The sequence below is a fragment of the Leptonychotes weddellii genome, chromosome 4 (genome assembly GCF_054177405.1).
Source record: "Leptonychotes weddellii isolate Sample4059 chromosome 4, ASM5417740v2, whole genome shotgun sequence".
Taxonomy (NCBI): Eukaryota; Metazoa; Chordata; class Mammalia; order Carnivora; family Phocidae; genus Leptonychotes; species Leptonychotes weddellii.
In genome coordinates this window covers 151,094,361-151,112,848 of record NC_138372.1, presented here as the reverse complement: position 1 = coordinate 151,112,848, position 18,488 = coordinate 151,094,361, and the positions used below count along the sequence as shown (strand labels likewise).

Sequence of the window (18,488 nt, the reverse complement as noted above, 5' to 3'; positions counted from 1 at the left end):
CTCAAAAAATTTTCCGTATTATAGCCAGAGGAATTTTGAATCATTTTATTTAGATTGGGTGTTTTCTTTCTTTTCCCAACTACTACATCTTGTCCCACACAGTGGATCCCACATAAATGTTGATTGAGATCTACCTTGAAAAAAACAGGAGTATATTTTCTTGTGAAAAAGATGGGTTACCACTACCATTTATTGCTAGTTTGCCTTCCAGTCTACTGATAAAACTCAGTGAAAAATGGCCTAAACAATAAGGAAGCTAACAGTCTTACTTAACTAGGAGTTTAGAAATAGGAAGATTTAGGATTAGTTGAGCAGTTCAATGATGTCATTCATCTAAGGACTCACCAATTTTTTTTCTTTTTAAAGATTTATTTATTTTTAGAGGGGGGTGGGGCAGAGGAAGAGGGAGAGAGGGTCCCAAGCAGACTCCTCACTGAGCATGGAGCCCCATGCAGGCCTCAATCCCACGACCCTGAGATCATGACCTGAGCGGAAACCAAGAGTCGGATGCCCAACTGGCTGAGCCACCCAGGGGCTCCAGGACTCACGAGTCTTAATGTTGGTTTCTTGTCATTATACTTATGGCCTCGTGACTACAAGCAGATCCAAACCCCGCCTGCTCACAACACAGGAGGGGAGAAGAAAGAGGCAGGCGTTCTTCTTTTATTGGGAAAATCTTTCTCAGAAACTGACCTACTTCACTCTTCTTTCTTGTTGGTTAAATTGGGTTTTGTGCCCACTCACGAAGCATTAGCAAAGAAGAATGAGTCAGTTCTTCAAGGCTGAGGACATTCACTTCCCAAACAAAATCAGAGTTCAGTTAGCCAGCAAGGACCAACAGCTCTGGATTGGCAACCAGAAGTGCTCCATATTCCTTAATGTCCTTATTGACAGCAATCTATGGAGTGCCTTACCCTACCTGCTTCATAGCTACCTTCATATCTGTGTTAACTGATGAATTACTATCAGTCTATTCTTTGTGGATACTCAGGATTTACAGGTAAAGGCATAAATAAAATATAAGTGATTATAAGGAAACTTCAGATAAATGATCAAGAGTATAAAGAGGTAAAGTAAAAGCTGCCTATAATTGCACAGAATACAAGCTTTTGAAGTATGATTACCTCTAAAACCAAAAAATTAACTTTATAAATTAGGTTAATATTAATGTTTTACTCTTAGGTGAAGATGGCACTCCGAACATCAGGACATCTCTTACTGGGAGTAGTTCGAATCTATCATAGAAAAGCCAAATACCTGCTTGCAGACTGTAATGAAGCATTCATTAAGATAAAGATGGCTTTTCGGCCAGGTATTGCTTTTTTTTTTTCTTTTAAACCTTGGAGTTTATGTGGTGTGAAAAACTGCAAAAGATACATTCTAGATCCGTTCATTTTAATTGTAGTACAAGGAAGGAACCCTTCAAAAATAGGGCAAGATTTGGAGAGGCATGGTTCAAGGGGAGAAACCCACATTACGCATTTGGAATTATGACAATCATTCCTTTTTTTTAATCCCTTTTCATCAGCTTTTGTAGAACTGAGAGTTGAAATGTTGAAAACTGTTACATGATTTTTTTAAAATGTGTAGCTCAGAAAAAAAAATCTAAGGATTTAAATTTTTTTTCTGAATAATTTAACATATTAAAATTCACTTTTAACTTGAGACTCTTATTAAATGTTCTCTACAGTTTTTTGTTGTTTTATCTTAGGTAATGATTGATTCTAAAGCTGGGCTCTAGGAACCAAATTTCCATAGATAATAACTATGGTATTTATCTGAATTCATGTATCACTTCGTAATTTTTTAGAGCACTGATGATACTTTATTGTAATTAAAATAATCAGTGTATAGGAAAGATGCCTTATACAGTAGTTTCTGCTGAATTATATTTTAGTACTTTATTTTAATATATGAACAGTGAAATTTTTGAGATCTAAGATTTTATTTAAAAGATGTTTATACAGATGGCTAACAGACACATGAAAAGGTGGTCATTATCACTCATCAGGGAAATACGAATCAAAACTACAATGAGGTATCACTTCACACCTGTCAGAATGGCTAAAATTAACACAGGAAACAACAGATGTTGGCGAGGATGTGGAGAAAGGGGAACCCTCTTATACTGTTGGTGGGAATGCAAACTGGTTGCAGCCACTCTGGAGAACAGTATGGAGGTTCCTTAAAAAATTAAAAATAGAACTGCCTATGATCCAGCAATTGCACTACTAGGAATTTACCCAAAGGATACAAAAACATTAATTCAAAGGGGTACATGCACCCCAATGTTTATAGCAGCATTATCTATAATAGCCAAATTATGGAAAGAGCCCAAATGTACATTGATGAATGGATAAAGAAGATGGGGGGGGGTGTTTGTATGTGTGTGTATACACACAATGAAGTATTATTCAGCCATCAAAAAATGAAATCTTGCCATTTGCAGTGACATGGATGGAGCTAGAGTGTTAGCTAGCTTATGCTAAGCAAAATAAGTCAGAGAGAGGCAAATACCACATGGTGTCATTCATACATGGAATCTTAGAAAGGAAACAGATGAACAGGGGAAAGGAAAAAAAAAGGGAGGCAAACCATAAGAGACTCTTAACTATAGAGAACAAACTGAGGTTTGCTGGATGGGAAGTGGGGGCGGGGGGGGGTAGGCTAAGTGGGTGATGGGTATTAAAGTGGGCACTTGTTAGATATAAGTGTTATATGTTAGTGATGAATCACTAAATTCTACTCCTAAAACTAATATTACTATTAACTAACGGGAATTTAAATAAAAACTTAAAAACCAAAGATGTTTAGGCAGAGGCTGTGATACTTGAATGATTTCTAACATGTGGATACTAATTGCATTTTGCTTAAATAGCCATGCTTTTTGTTTATTTTTGTCTTTTAAAGCAATGAATTTTTAGTATAGACGACTTGAAGACTATAGAGAAATAATTAAAACAGTGTAATCCCACTTACCCTAAAATAACTAACTCCTCTTTTAACATTTAGGGTGCTCCTTTGCCGTTGTTTCTCTTACAAATTTCATGTTTATTGAGAAAACTCTTACTAATATTTATTTGTTGATATGTCCTTTTATTTTTTTTTTATTTATTTTTTTAAAGATTTTATTTATTTATTTGAGACAGAGAGAATGAGAGAGAGAGCACATGAGAGGGGGGAGGGTCAGAGGGAGAAGCAGGCTCCCTGCTGAGCAGGGAGCCCGATGCGGGACTCGATCCAGGGACTCCAGGATCATGACCTGAGCCGAAGGCAGTCGCTTAACCAACTGAGCCACCCAGGCGCCCCGATATGTCTTTTTAAAGACCATCACCTTAATGCATAGGTAGTGCTTTGACTTTGTTTTTGGAAAGCAAATAGTTTGGCTTATGATGATAGAAAAACAAAAGTACTTGTACTTCCGTGGTACTTTGCATATATTATCAATCTTTCTAGACTATAACCCTGAGAAATTATACTGACTTTACCTTCCTTTGGTCTCTAGATAATCTGTGGTATAACCGTTAGGCCTTCAAGCTTACCATTTCTTTTCCAGGTGTTGTTGATCTGCCTGAGGAAAATCGAGAAGCTGCTTACAATGCTATTACCTTACCTGAAGAATTTCATGACTTTGATCAGCCACTGCCTGACTTAGAGTATGTCCCTCTTTTAATTGTTGACTTGGTCTACAAATAACGTTACTGGCACCAAACATATAGTTTTCCTTGGAATATTTTGTCATCAAGTTAACGTGAGGTTAAAATGCATATACTTTCAATTAGGATAGTGTATAAATGTGAAACATATAACCGAGAATTGTTTCTTCTATAAGAAAGTTGTATAGATACCAACTTTAACAAAGCTAAGGTAGGAGAATTCTGATGTGATTAGGCCAAAGCTTGTGTAAACTAAACGGTTTTCCAGGTGTATGCTTTACATAATGGTATCAGTGAACAGGAACTATTGCTTCATGATTTTTCTTTGGAGGTATATATTAAAGTCATCTACTGGTTATCATCTTTGCCACACTATACTCAGCCACAATTTGTTTTTGTTTTTTTTGTGTTTTAATAAACATATGAGATAACTCTTTAAAGAGCAAGAAAAGGTCATTGTCATAACACACATTTAAGAAGGGAAAGTTGTACAGAGATGGCTATAGCAGAATACCATCGTATGTTTCCCTTTTCTCAAGTCTTCAAAATTCAGCTGTCTTTACCATGACAGGGAATGTGCCTGTAACTTCCTGGGTGATTTAGTAGCACAACTGACAACCAAGAAACCCTCTACACCAAGCCCCATTTTTTGAGACAAACTTCTCTGCTTCTTAAAATGATCTATGACTCCTGTTTATGATTTATTTTGATATATGTGTGTGTGTGTTAATGTAGATGCTATCTAGGTGCTTTCCTTTATTTTTTCCTCTTCTAATGTATTTTTAAAAAGTTTTCATCATGGAAATTTAACCGCTAAAAAGTAGAAGGATTAGTATTAGGAACCCCATGTACTGATCAACCGGTTTAATTATGAATACGTTGCCAGTTTTATTTCATATGTATTTCCTCGACTCACCTTCCAACCCCCACTGGATTATTATAAAGAACAGATCTCTTACTTCCTCTGTAAATACTCAGTATCTCTTTTGAGGTAAGGAATTTTTTAAATCTATCCATAATAATATCCCACGTTTAAAATAAGTTATAATAATTCCTTAATGCAATATTCAATCAGCATTCAAATGTCCCCAGTTGACACATAGGCCTTTTTTCCTTCAGTTTGTTTAAGTTAGGGTCTCTACAGATTCTCCAGACTGCATTTGGTTGATATGTCTCAGAAGCCTTTCATGCTTTTACTTGCCATTTGTTTCCTGAATAAACCTGGTCATTTGTTTTGAAGTATTCACATTCTGAATTTGGCCAATGATAATTCTACGTTGTTGCTTAATATTACATGTCTTTTATTTAATATTTTTAAACGATATGAGAGATTAATTTGTTAGAGGAAGAAACAGTCTCAGAAAAGCTGGGTAACTTCAGAGTTCATACCACGACCCTGATGAAAACCCATACCTCCCTAGACCGTTCATTTTCAAGTTTTTCCTCTGTATATTACCTAGCTAGTGATTCCAGCATATTCTGTTTTGCTTGCTGGTCATTGATGGTTTTTAAATCTAAATACAAACTAAATTCCAAATCATTGTTCAGATTCTTAAATTGTATTTAGTGTCAAATATTAAGTCTTATAAACCATGGTGACTTTTGTATGTATCTTTTTTCCTTGTAGAGAGAATTAGGATTTTTTTTTCCTTATACACTGCAGTGAGACTTGAGACTAAAATGTATTTGAAATTCTTTTAAAGTGACATCGATGTGGCCCAGCAGTTCAGCCTGAACCAGAGTAGAGTGGAAGAAATAACCATGAGAGAAGAAGTTGGGAACATCAGTATTCTACAAGAAAATGATTTTGGTAATAGAGAAACAAATCACTAACCACTAGCAAATAATGTTAGAATTATGTTGCGGCACAACTAGCAAGTTGAAAAAGAAAACCCAGACATGTTACATTCGTGACGACAGAAGGACAAAATTTCATCTCCTGCTTTTTCATCAAGAAAAGAATTTTCCTTCCTACCAGTATATTAAGCATCAATCATTTCCGTTTATGCATCAAACTTGAGTTCATTCTTTGCCTATTCCTGCTTCCCGTACAGTGATAGAACCTATATATGAATCTGTGTGAAAAGTCCCAATACTGAAGTAATACCCATTTTTTAAACTAATCACTTGGGAATAATTTAATTATGTACCTATTATTTTTTTTTTTTTTTTTTGTGAGAGAGTGAGCTAGCATGAGGTGGGGCCGGTTTGGGGGCGGTGCAGAGGGAGAGGGAGAAGCAGAATCCCTGTTGATTACACAGGGCCAATCCCAGGACTGGGATCACGACCTGAGCCAAAGGCAGATGCTTAACCAACTGAGCCACCCAGGCACCCTATCTACTATTCTTGAATAGTGTTTAAAGCAGGTAGCCAAATTCTTTTCTTGATGAAAACATAACAAAGTTTAAGTCTGAATGTTTATGCAACCTAACCTATAGACATATTTAAATTTACTTAACATATTTAGGATAACCTAAATTTGGGTCCTATGTTTGAGTGTGCTAGTCATACTCAGAATCAGTTTACAAAATATAGATGCTATAGGTTTAAAGTTGAAACTGGATGTTTTAATACTCAAAGGTTAATAAGGTTTCAGTTAGCAAATGTGACATTCCAATTATAATCATTAGCTGTTTTCTTTTATAACAGTGATGTTTGTAACTTTTTTCAACTAATAAATTTGTTCAGGTGACTTTGGAATGGATGATCGTGAGATCATGAGAGAAGGAAGTGCTTTTGAGGATGATGACATGTTAGTGAGCACTAGCGCTTCTAACCTCCTGTTAGAGCCTGAACAGAGCACCAGCAATCTGAATGAGAAAATTAATCATTTAGAATATGAAGACCAATATAAAGATGACAATTTTGGAGAAGGAAATGATGGTGGTATATTAGGTAGGTGACAAGAAGGTGGTTATTCTAACATTTCTTTGTTCATTTGCGGTGTTTTAAAGCAGTCGCTAATTCTGGGTTGTAAGCAACTCGTTAGGTAGAGATGTGTGGATTGTGACTAGTTGATTTCATTCAGGGTCGCAAACTATAGCCTAAAAATGTTATAACAATACCTGATTTTGTTAAAGGTGCTTGTCTCAGAGTTTTAAGTTTTACTAGTTCTTAAACTGCTCTATTTGTGTTTGATATCTTAATAGTAAATGTTTTAAATGGAGATGTGAACTGGAAAATGGAATTTTTTCCCTATACCGTTATACTTTTGTATGCTACCTTGAAGAGAAACAGATGCAAGTCGGATACAGATTTTTAAATTTGGTTCATTTTAATGTAATTTTATTTTCCCAATGATTGGCAATTCTTTTAGCATTTCTTTTTCAAGTTGTAACTAAATTATGTTCCCTATTTCAGATGACAAACTTATAAGTAATAATGATGGTGGTATCTTTGATGACCCCCCGGCCCTGTCAGAGGCAGGTGTGATGTTGCCAGAACAGCCTGCACATGATGATATGGACGAGGATGAGAACGTATCAAGTAAGCATTTCCTGCTCGGTGTCATGTGCGTGACTGTATGCAGCTAAAAAGGTATTTGATGTCGAAGACCACAAACTAAAAGTTCCAGCTTTTAATGAATTATAAATCTCCTTAAAAACAGTGCTTATTGTTCTGATTCTCTTACATGATTAACCCTGCACCCCTCCCCTTTTTTAGCTGCCCCTCTGGAGGGCTTCCTTCATAATTGGAAGTGTTTGGTATTGGTACCAGTGGGTTTCTTTCAATTCTCAAAGGGATTTTTTTTCCCCCATTTGTAGGAGATGTATTAAATACCCATGCCTTTTATGACCAAATTTCTGTTTTTATAGTGGGAGGGCCTGATAGTCCTGATTCAGTGGATCCTGTTGAACCAATGCCAACTATGACTGATCAGACAACACTTGTTCCAAATGAAGAAGAAGCCTTTGCTTTGGAACCTATTGATATCACTGGTGAGCAGACAGACTTTTTGACTTATAAAATTCAGAACATAAGGTCTTAATTCTGGCTCTTCTTCTCTATTCTGTTACTCTTGTTTTAGATAAATAGCTAAGCTGCTTTCTTCTTTGTCAGTCTTGTATTATAGAATCTTCAGTTATAATCTAAGTATCTTAGAGAATACCTGTAGAAGTTGCTCTGAAATATAAAAGTATAGAACTGAGTTTTTTGCTAACCTGTATCTTAGTCTTTCGGGGTTCCCAAAATGATAACAAGTCACATGTATAACAATTAGAAAACATTGCAAAGCATTTTACAGTGAAGTACAGATTGTTTCAAAGTTCTAGATTTTGTATAATAGTTGGGCTACAATCTGGGAAAGCCTAAGAATTTTTTTTTTAAACTGGAAATGTGATAGATTCTAAAATCAGTGTTGTATTTGTTTTAGACATAGCAAAACATATTGGGGGTGCTGCTTCTCAGTAAAAGAAGCAAGTTAAGATATGTAATTTGGATGTGAAACTAAAATTTCTAGATGGTTTATGGGTATACTTGTATTTCAGTTACACTTGAAATCAGAGTGTAATTCAATATATAGGTATTACTTTTAAGTAGAACAAGAGTAACTTACTTAGGTTTTCTCCTAGAATTTGATCACCAAAAATTGTGACTTGGGCTTCTCACTTACAAAGAGTGTTTGCTAGGCACCTACTCTGTTTAGAAACTAAAAATGTAACAATGAACAAGTCTTTATCCTCCTGGAACTTAAGTACTAATTAGTGGAGCATGGGTAAGTAAAATATGTACTGTATTAATGCCAGATATTATAGAGAACTGTAAATGAGGCAGGATGGTGGATGCATTGCACTGTTTAAAATAGGATGACCAGGCTTTGCCGGCTGTTTTAATAACTTTTGACTTTCAAAGAGAAGGAAGGGAACTTAGTAGCTGGAGGATAGGGGTTGGACAGAGGCTGTCACTGAATAACATCTTTACCTAAAATTTTATGCAGAAAAATCTTTGGGCATGTAACATTTCTGACAGGATGAAATCTTGAACTTACTTGTATCTTAAGAAATTGAGATAATGCTACCTACTTTGCAATTTTAGTAAGGATTAGAAATGAATATACAATAAGTAGGATGGAGTTCCAGGTCCATCTGACTGGGTGTGGACTTTTTTTTTTTCCATTTAATCAATCTGTACAACTGCCATATATGAATTTTAACTTTTCCACTAAAAATAGTAATTGCAGCCATTTACGGAGAACTTAAGTATTTTACAACTCCTAAAAGTGGTTGGCCATATTTGAAAAGAGGAAATAAAGAGATAAGCAAGATAAAGTTAACTTTTCTTAATGGTCACTCAGGTGTAATAGTAAGTCGTAAAACCCAGGACTTGAGCCTAATCTGAATCAAGGGTGAGATGTTTCATATTTACAGTACATGGGCAAAACATAATGGCTTTTACATTACTTTACTCATTTTTGCCCAAAGTCTGTATACATTCATTAATTCAGATTTTTATTGAGCACCTATTGCACGCCAGCCTCTATTCTATGTGGAACTGCAGAAACATCTGTTAAAACGGACTCTGCCCTCTTGAGGCTTTTCTACCAGGTATATAGAAAAGCAGGGATTCAATGAGACCAAGTCTGGTACCTCTGTGTTTCATGATGGCCTCACAGGAAAATGACCTTATTTTCTTCTATCATTCCAGTCAAAGAAACAAAAGCCAAGAGGAAGAGGAAGCTGATTGTTGACAGTGTCAAAGAGTTGGATAGTAAGACGATTAGAGCCCAACTTAGTGATTATTCTGATATTGTTACTACTTTGGATCTGGCACCACCCACCAAGAAATTGATGATGTGGAAAGAGACAGGGGGAGTGGAAAAACTCTTCTCCTTACCTGCTCAGCCTTTATGGAATAATAGACTACTGAAGGTAATATAGTTTGCAGAATTTTTTATCCTATATATATTTGGCCATTTTTAAAAATTTTTGAAACTTTTGACCTTTTTGATCAGATATTTTCAACTATATGGCACCTTTTTTTACTTAAGTCACAATATAGTGAATATAACCTGATCTGAAAGATCCTGCTGATACCTGTATTTCTCAGAGATGTAGAAGGAGGGATGCCTGGGTGGCTCAGTCAGTTAAGTGTCTGCCTTCGGCTCAGGTCATGATTCCAGGGTCCTGGGATCGAGTTCCACATCGGGCTCCTACTCAGTGGGGAGTCTGCTTCTCCCTCTGCCTGCCACTCCCCCGGCTTGTACTCTCTCGCTCTGATAAAATTAAAAAAATATATATAGAAGGAATTTTTTCTATACTAAAAAGCCATTGAGGTTTTTAATACTAGTTCTCCCTTTTCATCCTCTTTATAATAAATTACTGTTCTTTTGCCTTAGCGTACACTGTGCTTCAAGTCTGCAGTCTTTAGATCTTGCTTTGTAGCCATACCATGGAGTGGTTCTCCTTTTCCCACAATAAAGAATTCTCTGGCTTTATGAGAATTATTTTCACCCATAAGCCTTTTTCTGCTCATTTTAAGTTCCAAACTATTCCAAAACAAGGTTCTGAAGTGAAGAACTGAGAGTAAAAGCAGCGCTATGAGACTGTTATTCTAAAGTTGAAATATGCATAGAACCAGTTGATTCTACTATAGATTTTACTATTTATCAGAAGAACAATCATATAATCATTTGGAAGAAAGTCCTTAAAATATTTCTTTGACTCACTGGTCTCATTATTAGAAATTTTCCTAAGGAAGTAATTCAAAATATGGAAAAAGCCAGTTCTGTGAGGATGTTCATTACATTGTTTGCAATTAAACTAAAAAAGAATATTGAAAAATGGTTCCAATGTGATGTATACACACATACATACATGTATCTCCACTCAGCGGAATATTACGCAGTCATGAAAATTTGTGTTAATAAGATTTCCATATTATTAAGTGAAAAAAACATGTAAAACTACCTGGTATGATTCCATTAGATACAGTTTTAAGTGTGTAAATATGAAAATAAACTGCAGGAAAATTTAAAATTTTAGTGTTATCTCCAAGTTACAAGACTGGATAATTTGACTTTTAAAATTGCTGCACTTAAAATCAAATATCCTATATTTAAAAATTATATTAAGATGTAATGAAGTGTGGATCTAACATTAAGTAGAAATCACGCTGAATTATATATACACTGATTACAACTGTATGAGAACGTACTTAATGGAAAATAGAAATGTCAGTGGTAAATTTTTAATGTGATTTATAATTGAGATTTTTTTTTTTTTTTAATAGCTCTTTACCCGCTGTCTTACACCACTAGTACCAGAAGATCTTAGAAAAAGGAGGAAAGGAGGAGAGGCTGATAATTTGGATGAATTCCTCAAAGAATTTGAAAATCCGGAGGTTCCCAGAGAGGATCAGCAGCAGCAGCACCAGCAGCGTGATGTTATCGGTGTGTTCTGTCGTAATAGTTCCTTGATGAAGTTTACATGCACATTTGGTTTAAGATTTACCTGTATATTGCCAGAGTAAGAGAAATCAGGAACAAAGGAGTATACTCAAATTTTTGGGCAGGGAAATACATTTGATTGGTTTGTTAAATAGGAAGCTTTCTGTTTTTGGAACGGTTTAAAGTTCAGGACTGGCTGTGAGTAATCTTCTGCTAAGAGGATTATCCTGCATTAGATTTACAGGTGGTGGAATTTTGCCCTTTCCCATCTTTATGTGTATTGTTACAAACTGAGTAATCTTTGCAGAGGTAAAATTTTTATTTGGCCTTCTGCGTTAGAGAAAGTACTTTTGTCTTAATGCATTAGTATTAAATTCTGAAATATTGTTAAAGACTGTATAATTCACATCTCCTCTTCATATGACCAATTGCAGATGAGCCCATTTTGGAAGAGCCAAGCCGCCTCCAGGAGTCAGTGATGGAGACCAGCAGAACAAACTTGGATGAGTCAGCCATGCCTCCACCACCTCCTCAGGGAGTCAAGCGAAAAGCAGGACAAATTGACCCAGAGCCTGTGATCCCTGTAAGTAAGCACATCAGTTGTCAAGGAGCCCTTTTGAAATATTTTGGTTGAGGAAAAAAACGACAAGGAATAGGTCCAGAGAGAAAGAATTGGCAGCCAAGGATGTGAACACAGGTGAGCCCTAAGTGAGAGAAGATATTCCAGGAGTTTCAGCCTTCCTGACTCTTAAGGTAGTCTTGTTTCAGAGTGGCCTAATGTGACCATCCTTGGCTAATGTGGAATCTTTGACTCTAAACTTGGTTCCAGTTTAGTTCAGGGTGAATCTGACAATTCTAGATTAAAGATGAAAAACAATATAAGGAACCTGGTAAATTCTTCAAGTATGTCATGAGTAAAGTGCACACAGACTGTCAAACTTCTTAACACCTCATTCCTTAAATTTCGGTTTTCTTTGTCAGCAAGATTGAACATTTTTTCCTCTAGTTTTAATGAGATATTATTGACATACAACACCATACTAGTTTACGGTATTGTTATACGTGTTGTGAAATGATTCCACAACACGTATAACATCTGTCATCTACATAATTACTTTTCTTTTCTTGTCCTGAGAACTTTTAAGATCTACTCTTAGCAACTTTCAAGTATATGATACAGTATTAACTATAATCACCGTACTGTGTATTAGATCCCTAGAACTTATAAGTGGAAGTATCTTTCTAACCCCTAGTACTACCATTGCACTCTGCTTTTATGAGTTGCGTTTTTTAGATTCTACATACAAGTGATATCATACATATTTGTCTTCCTCTTATTTCACTTAGTCTATCCATGTGGTCCCACTTGCTTATTTTTTGCTTTTAAAAATTGCCTTTGCTGTCAAATCCAAAAATCATTGCCAATACCTATTTTGAGGAGCTTACCTGTCCTATGTTTTCTTCTAGTACTTTATGGTTTCAGGTCTTACATTCAAGTCTTTAATCCATTTTTGGTTTGTGTTCATGTATGGTGTAAGATAGTGGTCCAGTTTTCCCAGAACCATTATTGAAATAAGATTTCCCCATTGCATGGGTTGACTCCTCAGCTCTCTATTCTGTTGCAGGTTCCTGCAACATGAGACAGTTTTAGGCTACCTTACTAAATAATCAGAATATACTTGTCAAATTGCTTAAAAAAAAAAATCTGGCCTCTTCATGCAGACACTCTACCATTAAGTTCATTTAGGGTAGGAGAACTAAACTGTAAAGGAAGTAAGGTCTAGTGTAAGGCTTCCCAGTCTTAAATTTCTAGAATAAATTAACCTTGGACTTTTGGTTCAGCCTCCATCAAGAGGTACTGGCAGAAGATTCCTCTGCAATCTTAAGAACTATTTTTCTGTTCCCTCTGGTGGTGGAGTTGTCCAAAATAGCATCTTTCTGTATGAGCTCAGGAATGGGGGTGGGGACAGGTAACAAGTGGGTTACTCTAGTACTACGGTCCTGGAAGAAGTTGTTTTTAACATTCTCAGCTGTTTATATTAAGCCTGAGGGGAAAAAATCAAGAGATAGACTCAGAAAAATGGTCTCCTCATTCCTATTATTTGCTGCCATAAGAGCTCCTAGGCTCTTATTTAGAGCCCAAGCTTAGTTGTAATAGCCTTAAGACAATTTCATGCAGTAACAGTTGACAGTACAGGCTCTTTAATGTTAATAAATGCATTGCATTAGTGGGCAGTTCTGTTTTGTGTGGTTTTTCCTAAAATGCTACTACAGAAAGTTTTGGGGGTTTTTTTCTGTTCATAGTTTTTCTTGTGATTTACAAATTTCTCACATAGACTTTATAACTATTTGGTTCCTAAAAAGTATAAGGACAAAACACTTTTGTTAATTTCTTCTGTTAAAGCTTTGTAAGAACAAGATATAATCAACTTTTGATTGTGAGGAATGGCAGTATGACCCCAGTATTTCTTCTCTTGCTTTAAGCCCCAGCAGGTAGAGCAGGTGGAAATACCCCCTGTAGAGCTACCCCCTGAGGAGCCTCCAAATATCTGTCAGTTAATTCCGGAGTTAGAACTTCTACCAGAGAAAGAGAAGGAGAAAGAGAAGGAGAAAGAAGATGATGAAGAGGAGGAGGTAAGGAAACACTGGCAAAGAGACTTCATGAATAAATCCCATCCCAGATTTAGTATAGATCTTCAACCTGCTCTCTTAGTGGAGCCAAGGTAACTGGTGTTGAGCATAACAGTGATGAAAAATGTTCAAACAGAAACAAAATTTAACCAAATTCTTAATTTAGATCATTGTTAACATCAAATTTTATGCTGTGCTTTAACTCATTGGCTCCCTTGTGGCCTTTGAAGGACATAGGACTGACCGCCCTTTCACTGATTTCTTGGTTGACTTCTAAATTGATTGTAGCTAGTTTTATTATCTTGTGGCCAATTTTTACTGCTTTTAGCATCTGCCTCTGGTATGACATCTCTGTGGCCTGGAAATCTGATAACCATTGTCCATTGGTAGGAGGTTTGTTTTCATTAACTGGGGTGAGATGTGACTTGGCTAAAATAGATTGAGTAAAGGTTTGAATGGCTTTTATTTTTTGAAAAGTAAGGGCACTTTAGTTTTCGGGGCCCTTATTTGGCTGTTCAAGGTCTTCCCCCCCCCCCCCCCCTTTTCTGGATCTTTGTTTAAATGTAAAATAAAAACCTTGAAATATCTTCTAGGAAGCCTTGAAGCTTTTTAAAATTCTTTTAAGGCTAAAGGTTAGGGACTGGGTACATACAATAAATTACAAATACAAATGGATACTAATGAAAATGTCAACTGTAGATTTTACAACCATTTAGTGCTGGAGTGCTATGGTTTTTTAAAGTCAAAATTTAGCCCCAGAGCTACTCTAGTCTAAGGTATGCCATTATCTCAGACTTAGTGTTGAATCAGTATTTAAAATTGTGCTTTCTATTATGTATGAAGTCCTTACAACTCTTGGCTCTTTGAAGTATGGTATGTAGTTCCAGCATAGCATGGAAGCATCTCAGCTGTTGCTCTATGCCAACTTCAAGAGTTTAGAAAGTCATTTAGAAGGCAAGTCCTGTAGGGAGCTGGGCAGCTCAAGTAAAATCAAGTATTATGGATTATAGCCCATTTCTTAAAAAAAAAAAATTTTAATTACTTGGCAGAGAGGTGGGGGGAGCAACAGAGGGAGGGAGCCCGAGTGGGGCTTGATCCCACATGACCTGAGCCAAAGGCAGGCATGCTTAATTGACTGTGCCATCCACACCCCATTTCTCTTAAAACACTGGGATCTGCCAGAATATAAATGATCTAGAAAATCATGCTACTGAAAAAATACATTCAGTTGAAATAAGCAGTGTGCTTAGTGGCATAGTTGATTTATATCCAACACAATGGTCTTAACAGGGGCCAATCAGTAACCAATAGCTCACCAACCAGCAGTAGTCCAGGGGCCACGTGGTGTAGACCACATCCTTAATAGACCAGCATAGAATCATATATTCATCCAAATGTTTACTTGCAGATACGGAAGACTTTCTTCTATAATTTAAGAAAGACAAGCTTCAAAGTTCATACTAAGCGCCAAGAGATTTATAATTTTCTGTTACTCAGAATACACAATTTAAAACTTTCAGGACATAAGGAAATAGTTCATTTTGCAGTAGACCACTTTTGTCAGCTTTTTTGTGTGTTGGGGCCATTTGCAGGATGAAGATGCTTCTGGAGGTGATCAGGATCAAGAAGAAAGAAGATGGAACAAAAGGACTCAGCAGATGCTTCATGGGCTTCAGGTAGGTACACCAGTCCTGACTGACACTTGAGCAAAGACTTGGCATTGCTCCCTTAAAAAAAGAGCAACAGGCTCGGACTGGAAAGCCTACTTTTCTAGCACTGTGTATTTTAATACATAAATTGTTAGGCCCAGAGTAAGCCTGGAGAGCATCCAGGTGAACACTTCCCTATAGTTACGCTGCAAAGGGAAGCTGGGGTGGTGGTTTATAGAACGCCTTTCTGTGTCTACATCTTCTTGGTTTTCATTGAACATATTTAATGTGTTGAACCATTAAATTTGTTGAGTCAGATACAGATGAGATATTTTGCGCATCTGTGAAATACCAGGCAAGTTGCTCAAGGTTTCCCAAAATAGAGTCAAAGGATAGTTGGATTTTAAAAATAAGTTGAAATTTTAGGGACTGTATATGTTCAGTTTTACTATTGTATCACATTTGTTGGAAGGACCTTTGATTTTAGATATGCCGTAATATACTTTGCCCCATTACCTTCACTCAGACTCTTCAAAAAAGTCCACTCCCAGCAGAATATACAGTATACTTTCTCTGGTACCCAAAATTGGCACCCTTTTTAAATTACCACTTTACTGTGAGATTACTTTGATTAAATTCTTCCTTTGGTTTTATTTCAGCGCGCTCTTGCTAAAACTGGAGCTGAATCCATCAGTTTGCTTGAGTTATGTCGAAACACAAACAGAAAGCAAGCTGCAGCAAAGTTCTACAGCTTCTTGGTTCTTAAAAAGCAACAAGCTATTGAGCTGACGCAGGAAGAACCATACAGTGACATCATTGCAACACCTGGACCAAGGTTCCACATTATTTGAGCAGCTAGAAGCATTATAGCTAGTGTTCATTTCACTAGTGTATACAAATTGCCCCCATGTGTAGGGCACACAAAACCCTTTGAGAAAATTTAGATTTTTGTCTGTACAAAGTCTGCCTTTTTCTTCATTTTTTTTTCCCCCCCCGGTATTTTATCAATTTCATCTTTAAGGGAAACTGCTTCGATGGGTGTGTTTGTGTTCTGATGGAGAAAAGAAGCACACCCAAGGACCCAGAAGATCATTTTAACAGTTCAGAACAGATGTGTGCAATATTGGCGCATGTAATAATATTGAGTAGCAGTTGAAAGTCAGGATTTTTATCTTAGTTCTCCATCACCACATTGGAAAGGAAAACCTGTCAGAAAAAAAAAAATGCCTGACGATTTAATTAAGAACGATGCTGTGAGCCTTTGAGAGAAAGAAGTTGTCTTTTCCCACTAGTAACACTGGCAGTCTTGTTAACGGCTGTGTTTGGGGATGGGGCCTAAAACAGATGTCCTCCTGAGATACTATTTTAAAGTGTAATTCTGTAATGACCAAGAGGGTGTGTGAAACTGTGCTGTAACTCAACCCCTTCAGCTATAAAATGATAGGACTTGGTTTAAAGTGTTCTTTTGTAAGTCATTCCATTTGAAACTTTTTAATGAACCTGACTATCCTAAAATCTGTTGTTTTTAAAATGAGCAGAAGTAGACTTTTTAGAGTAGAATATAAAAACGTTTATAACTTTCCAGAAGCTCTAAATCAAAGTTTTAAAAAGATGTTTGGATATATTTGAGTACTCAGATCATGAAAATAGAAATTGCTATGCCAACTAAAAGGACAGACTGATGGGAAATTACACACCTGGTTGACTTAACCCTTAAGCAGACAGTGCTGTTAATAACTAATGGCTTCTCTGGTATTTATTATAAGTGTTAGTACTGATATTTTCCCAATGCTGCACACTCCTGTGTTTGGAACTTTATTTTAATGGCTTTGCAACAGAAATCCTGTAGCCGGTTTCCTATAATTTAAGAAAAGCATCCAAATAAAGGCTTTATTATTAACAGACCAGATAGCACCAGAAATTATGTGACTGTTATGATTATCAGAACATGTCTTAACTTTTTAGGGCAAAATTACTCACACTGAAAGTTCTAGCTTAAGTGTTGGCACTTTTGTGGAAAAAAAAAAATCACTTTTGAAACTCAGACTTCAGTGTATACCCAGTAATTTTAAATTATGTGAAATGTTTTAAATTAGTGAACTCGTAATTACTGTTTTGATGATTCAGTTTCTTGAGAATGGTAAGTGTATAAAAATTGCTATTGCAGCTTTATTTTCAATATGTGCCTGTAAACCATGGATTTTTCTCCCTTTGTAAAAAGTCATTTGTAGATAATTGAATGTTTGATTATAGAAAGGTCATTAGTTTCTTGTTAACACATTTTGTTAGTCTGGTTTTGTTGCTTACCGGGTTTAATATTGTTCTTGAAAATAGTTGATGCTATGTTATGTATAACTTTTCTAATAAAAGTTGTGGTATAAGCTGTAAATTAGCTGTTTGATGATGTTCCCCTAGGAAAATGTTAATTAGGCCTCATCTGTTGTTTGCCTTATCTAGAATAATTGTCCATACAAATAGGTGAATTGTTAAAAAAAAAAAACAACGAGTGTGTCTTTAAAAGAAGAGCCATGTGATCTGAAACTTTGATAGTATGTTCTAATACACATCATCAACGTTAGAGATCTAAGATTAAAATGGAAGTAACAAATGGCTTGTCCTGAGGAATCTGGGGGGCACAGATCTATCCCTGTAACTGCTAAGTACCTACAAATTGTGACATGCCTGTCAGTGTACGCTAGTGGGCATGTACTGGAGATTTCCTGGGTCCATCGGAGAAGCCTGCTGCAAGCCAGAGCAGTCAGTAACATGGAATGTGCCTTCCTATGCATTCGAACCTTATCCTGCTCCCAACCGTGAGCTTTAAGACACTTAAGACTTTTTTTTTTTTTTTTAAGATTTTATTTATTTATTTGACACACACACACAGAGAGAGAGAGTGAACGCAGGCAGAGGAAGAGGGAGAAGCAGACTCCCTGCTGAGCAGGGAGCCTGACATGGGGCTCGATCCCAGGACCTTGAGATCATGACCTGAGCCGAAGGCAGACGCTTAACCGACTGAGCCACCCAGGCGCCCCGACACTTAAGACTTTATGCTTAGGATACAGCAAGGCTTCTGGGATGCCTGGGTGTCTCAGTAGGTTAAGCGTCTGCCTTCGGCTCAGGTCATGATCCCAGTTGTCCTGGGATCAAGTCCCGCATTGGGCTTCT

The 18,488-nt window shown here is 36.6% G+C and overlaps 1 protein-coding gene across 3 annotated transcripts in view; it reads left to right on the top strand.

The window, feature by feature from the left end:
- Window positions 1-17,709, top strand: part of RAD21 (RAD21 cohesin complex component) — a 29,006-nt gene extending 11,297 nt beyond the window's left edge. For all 3 annotated transcript variants that reach the window (XM_006734289.3, XM_081816424.1, XM_031029221.2), the window contains exons 3-14: window positions 1,183-1,312; window positions 3,557-3,656; window positions 5,360-5,466; window positions 6,345-6,551; window positions 7,017-7,142; window positions 7,472-7,594; window positions 9,300-9,523; window positions 10,884-11,043; window positions 11,475-11,623; window positions 13,525-13,674; window positions 15,264-15,347; window positions 15,980-17,709. In XM_006734289.3, the coding sequence (XP_006734352.1) occupies window positions 1,183-1,312; window positions 3,557-3,656; window positions 5,360-5,466; window positions 6,345-6,551; window positions 7,017-7,142; window positions 7,472-7,594; window positions 9,300-9,523; window positions 10,884-11,043; window positions 11,475-11,623; window positions 13,525-13,674; window positions 15,264-15,347; window positions 15,980-16,171 (1,752 nt within the window). In that variant the 3' untranslated portion in view covers window positions 16,172-17,709. The remainder of the gene's footprint in view (window positions 1-1,182; window positions 1,313-3,556; window positions 3,657-5,359; window positions 5,467-6,344; window positions 6,552-7,016; window positions 7,143-7,471; window positions 7,595-9,299; window positions 9,524-10,883; window positions 11,044-11,474; window positions 11,624-13,524; window positions 13,675-15,263; window positions 15,348-15,979) is intronic.
- Window positions 17,710-18,488: the final 779 nt, after the last annotated feature.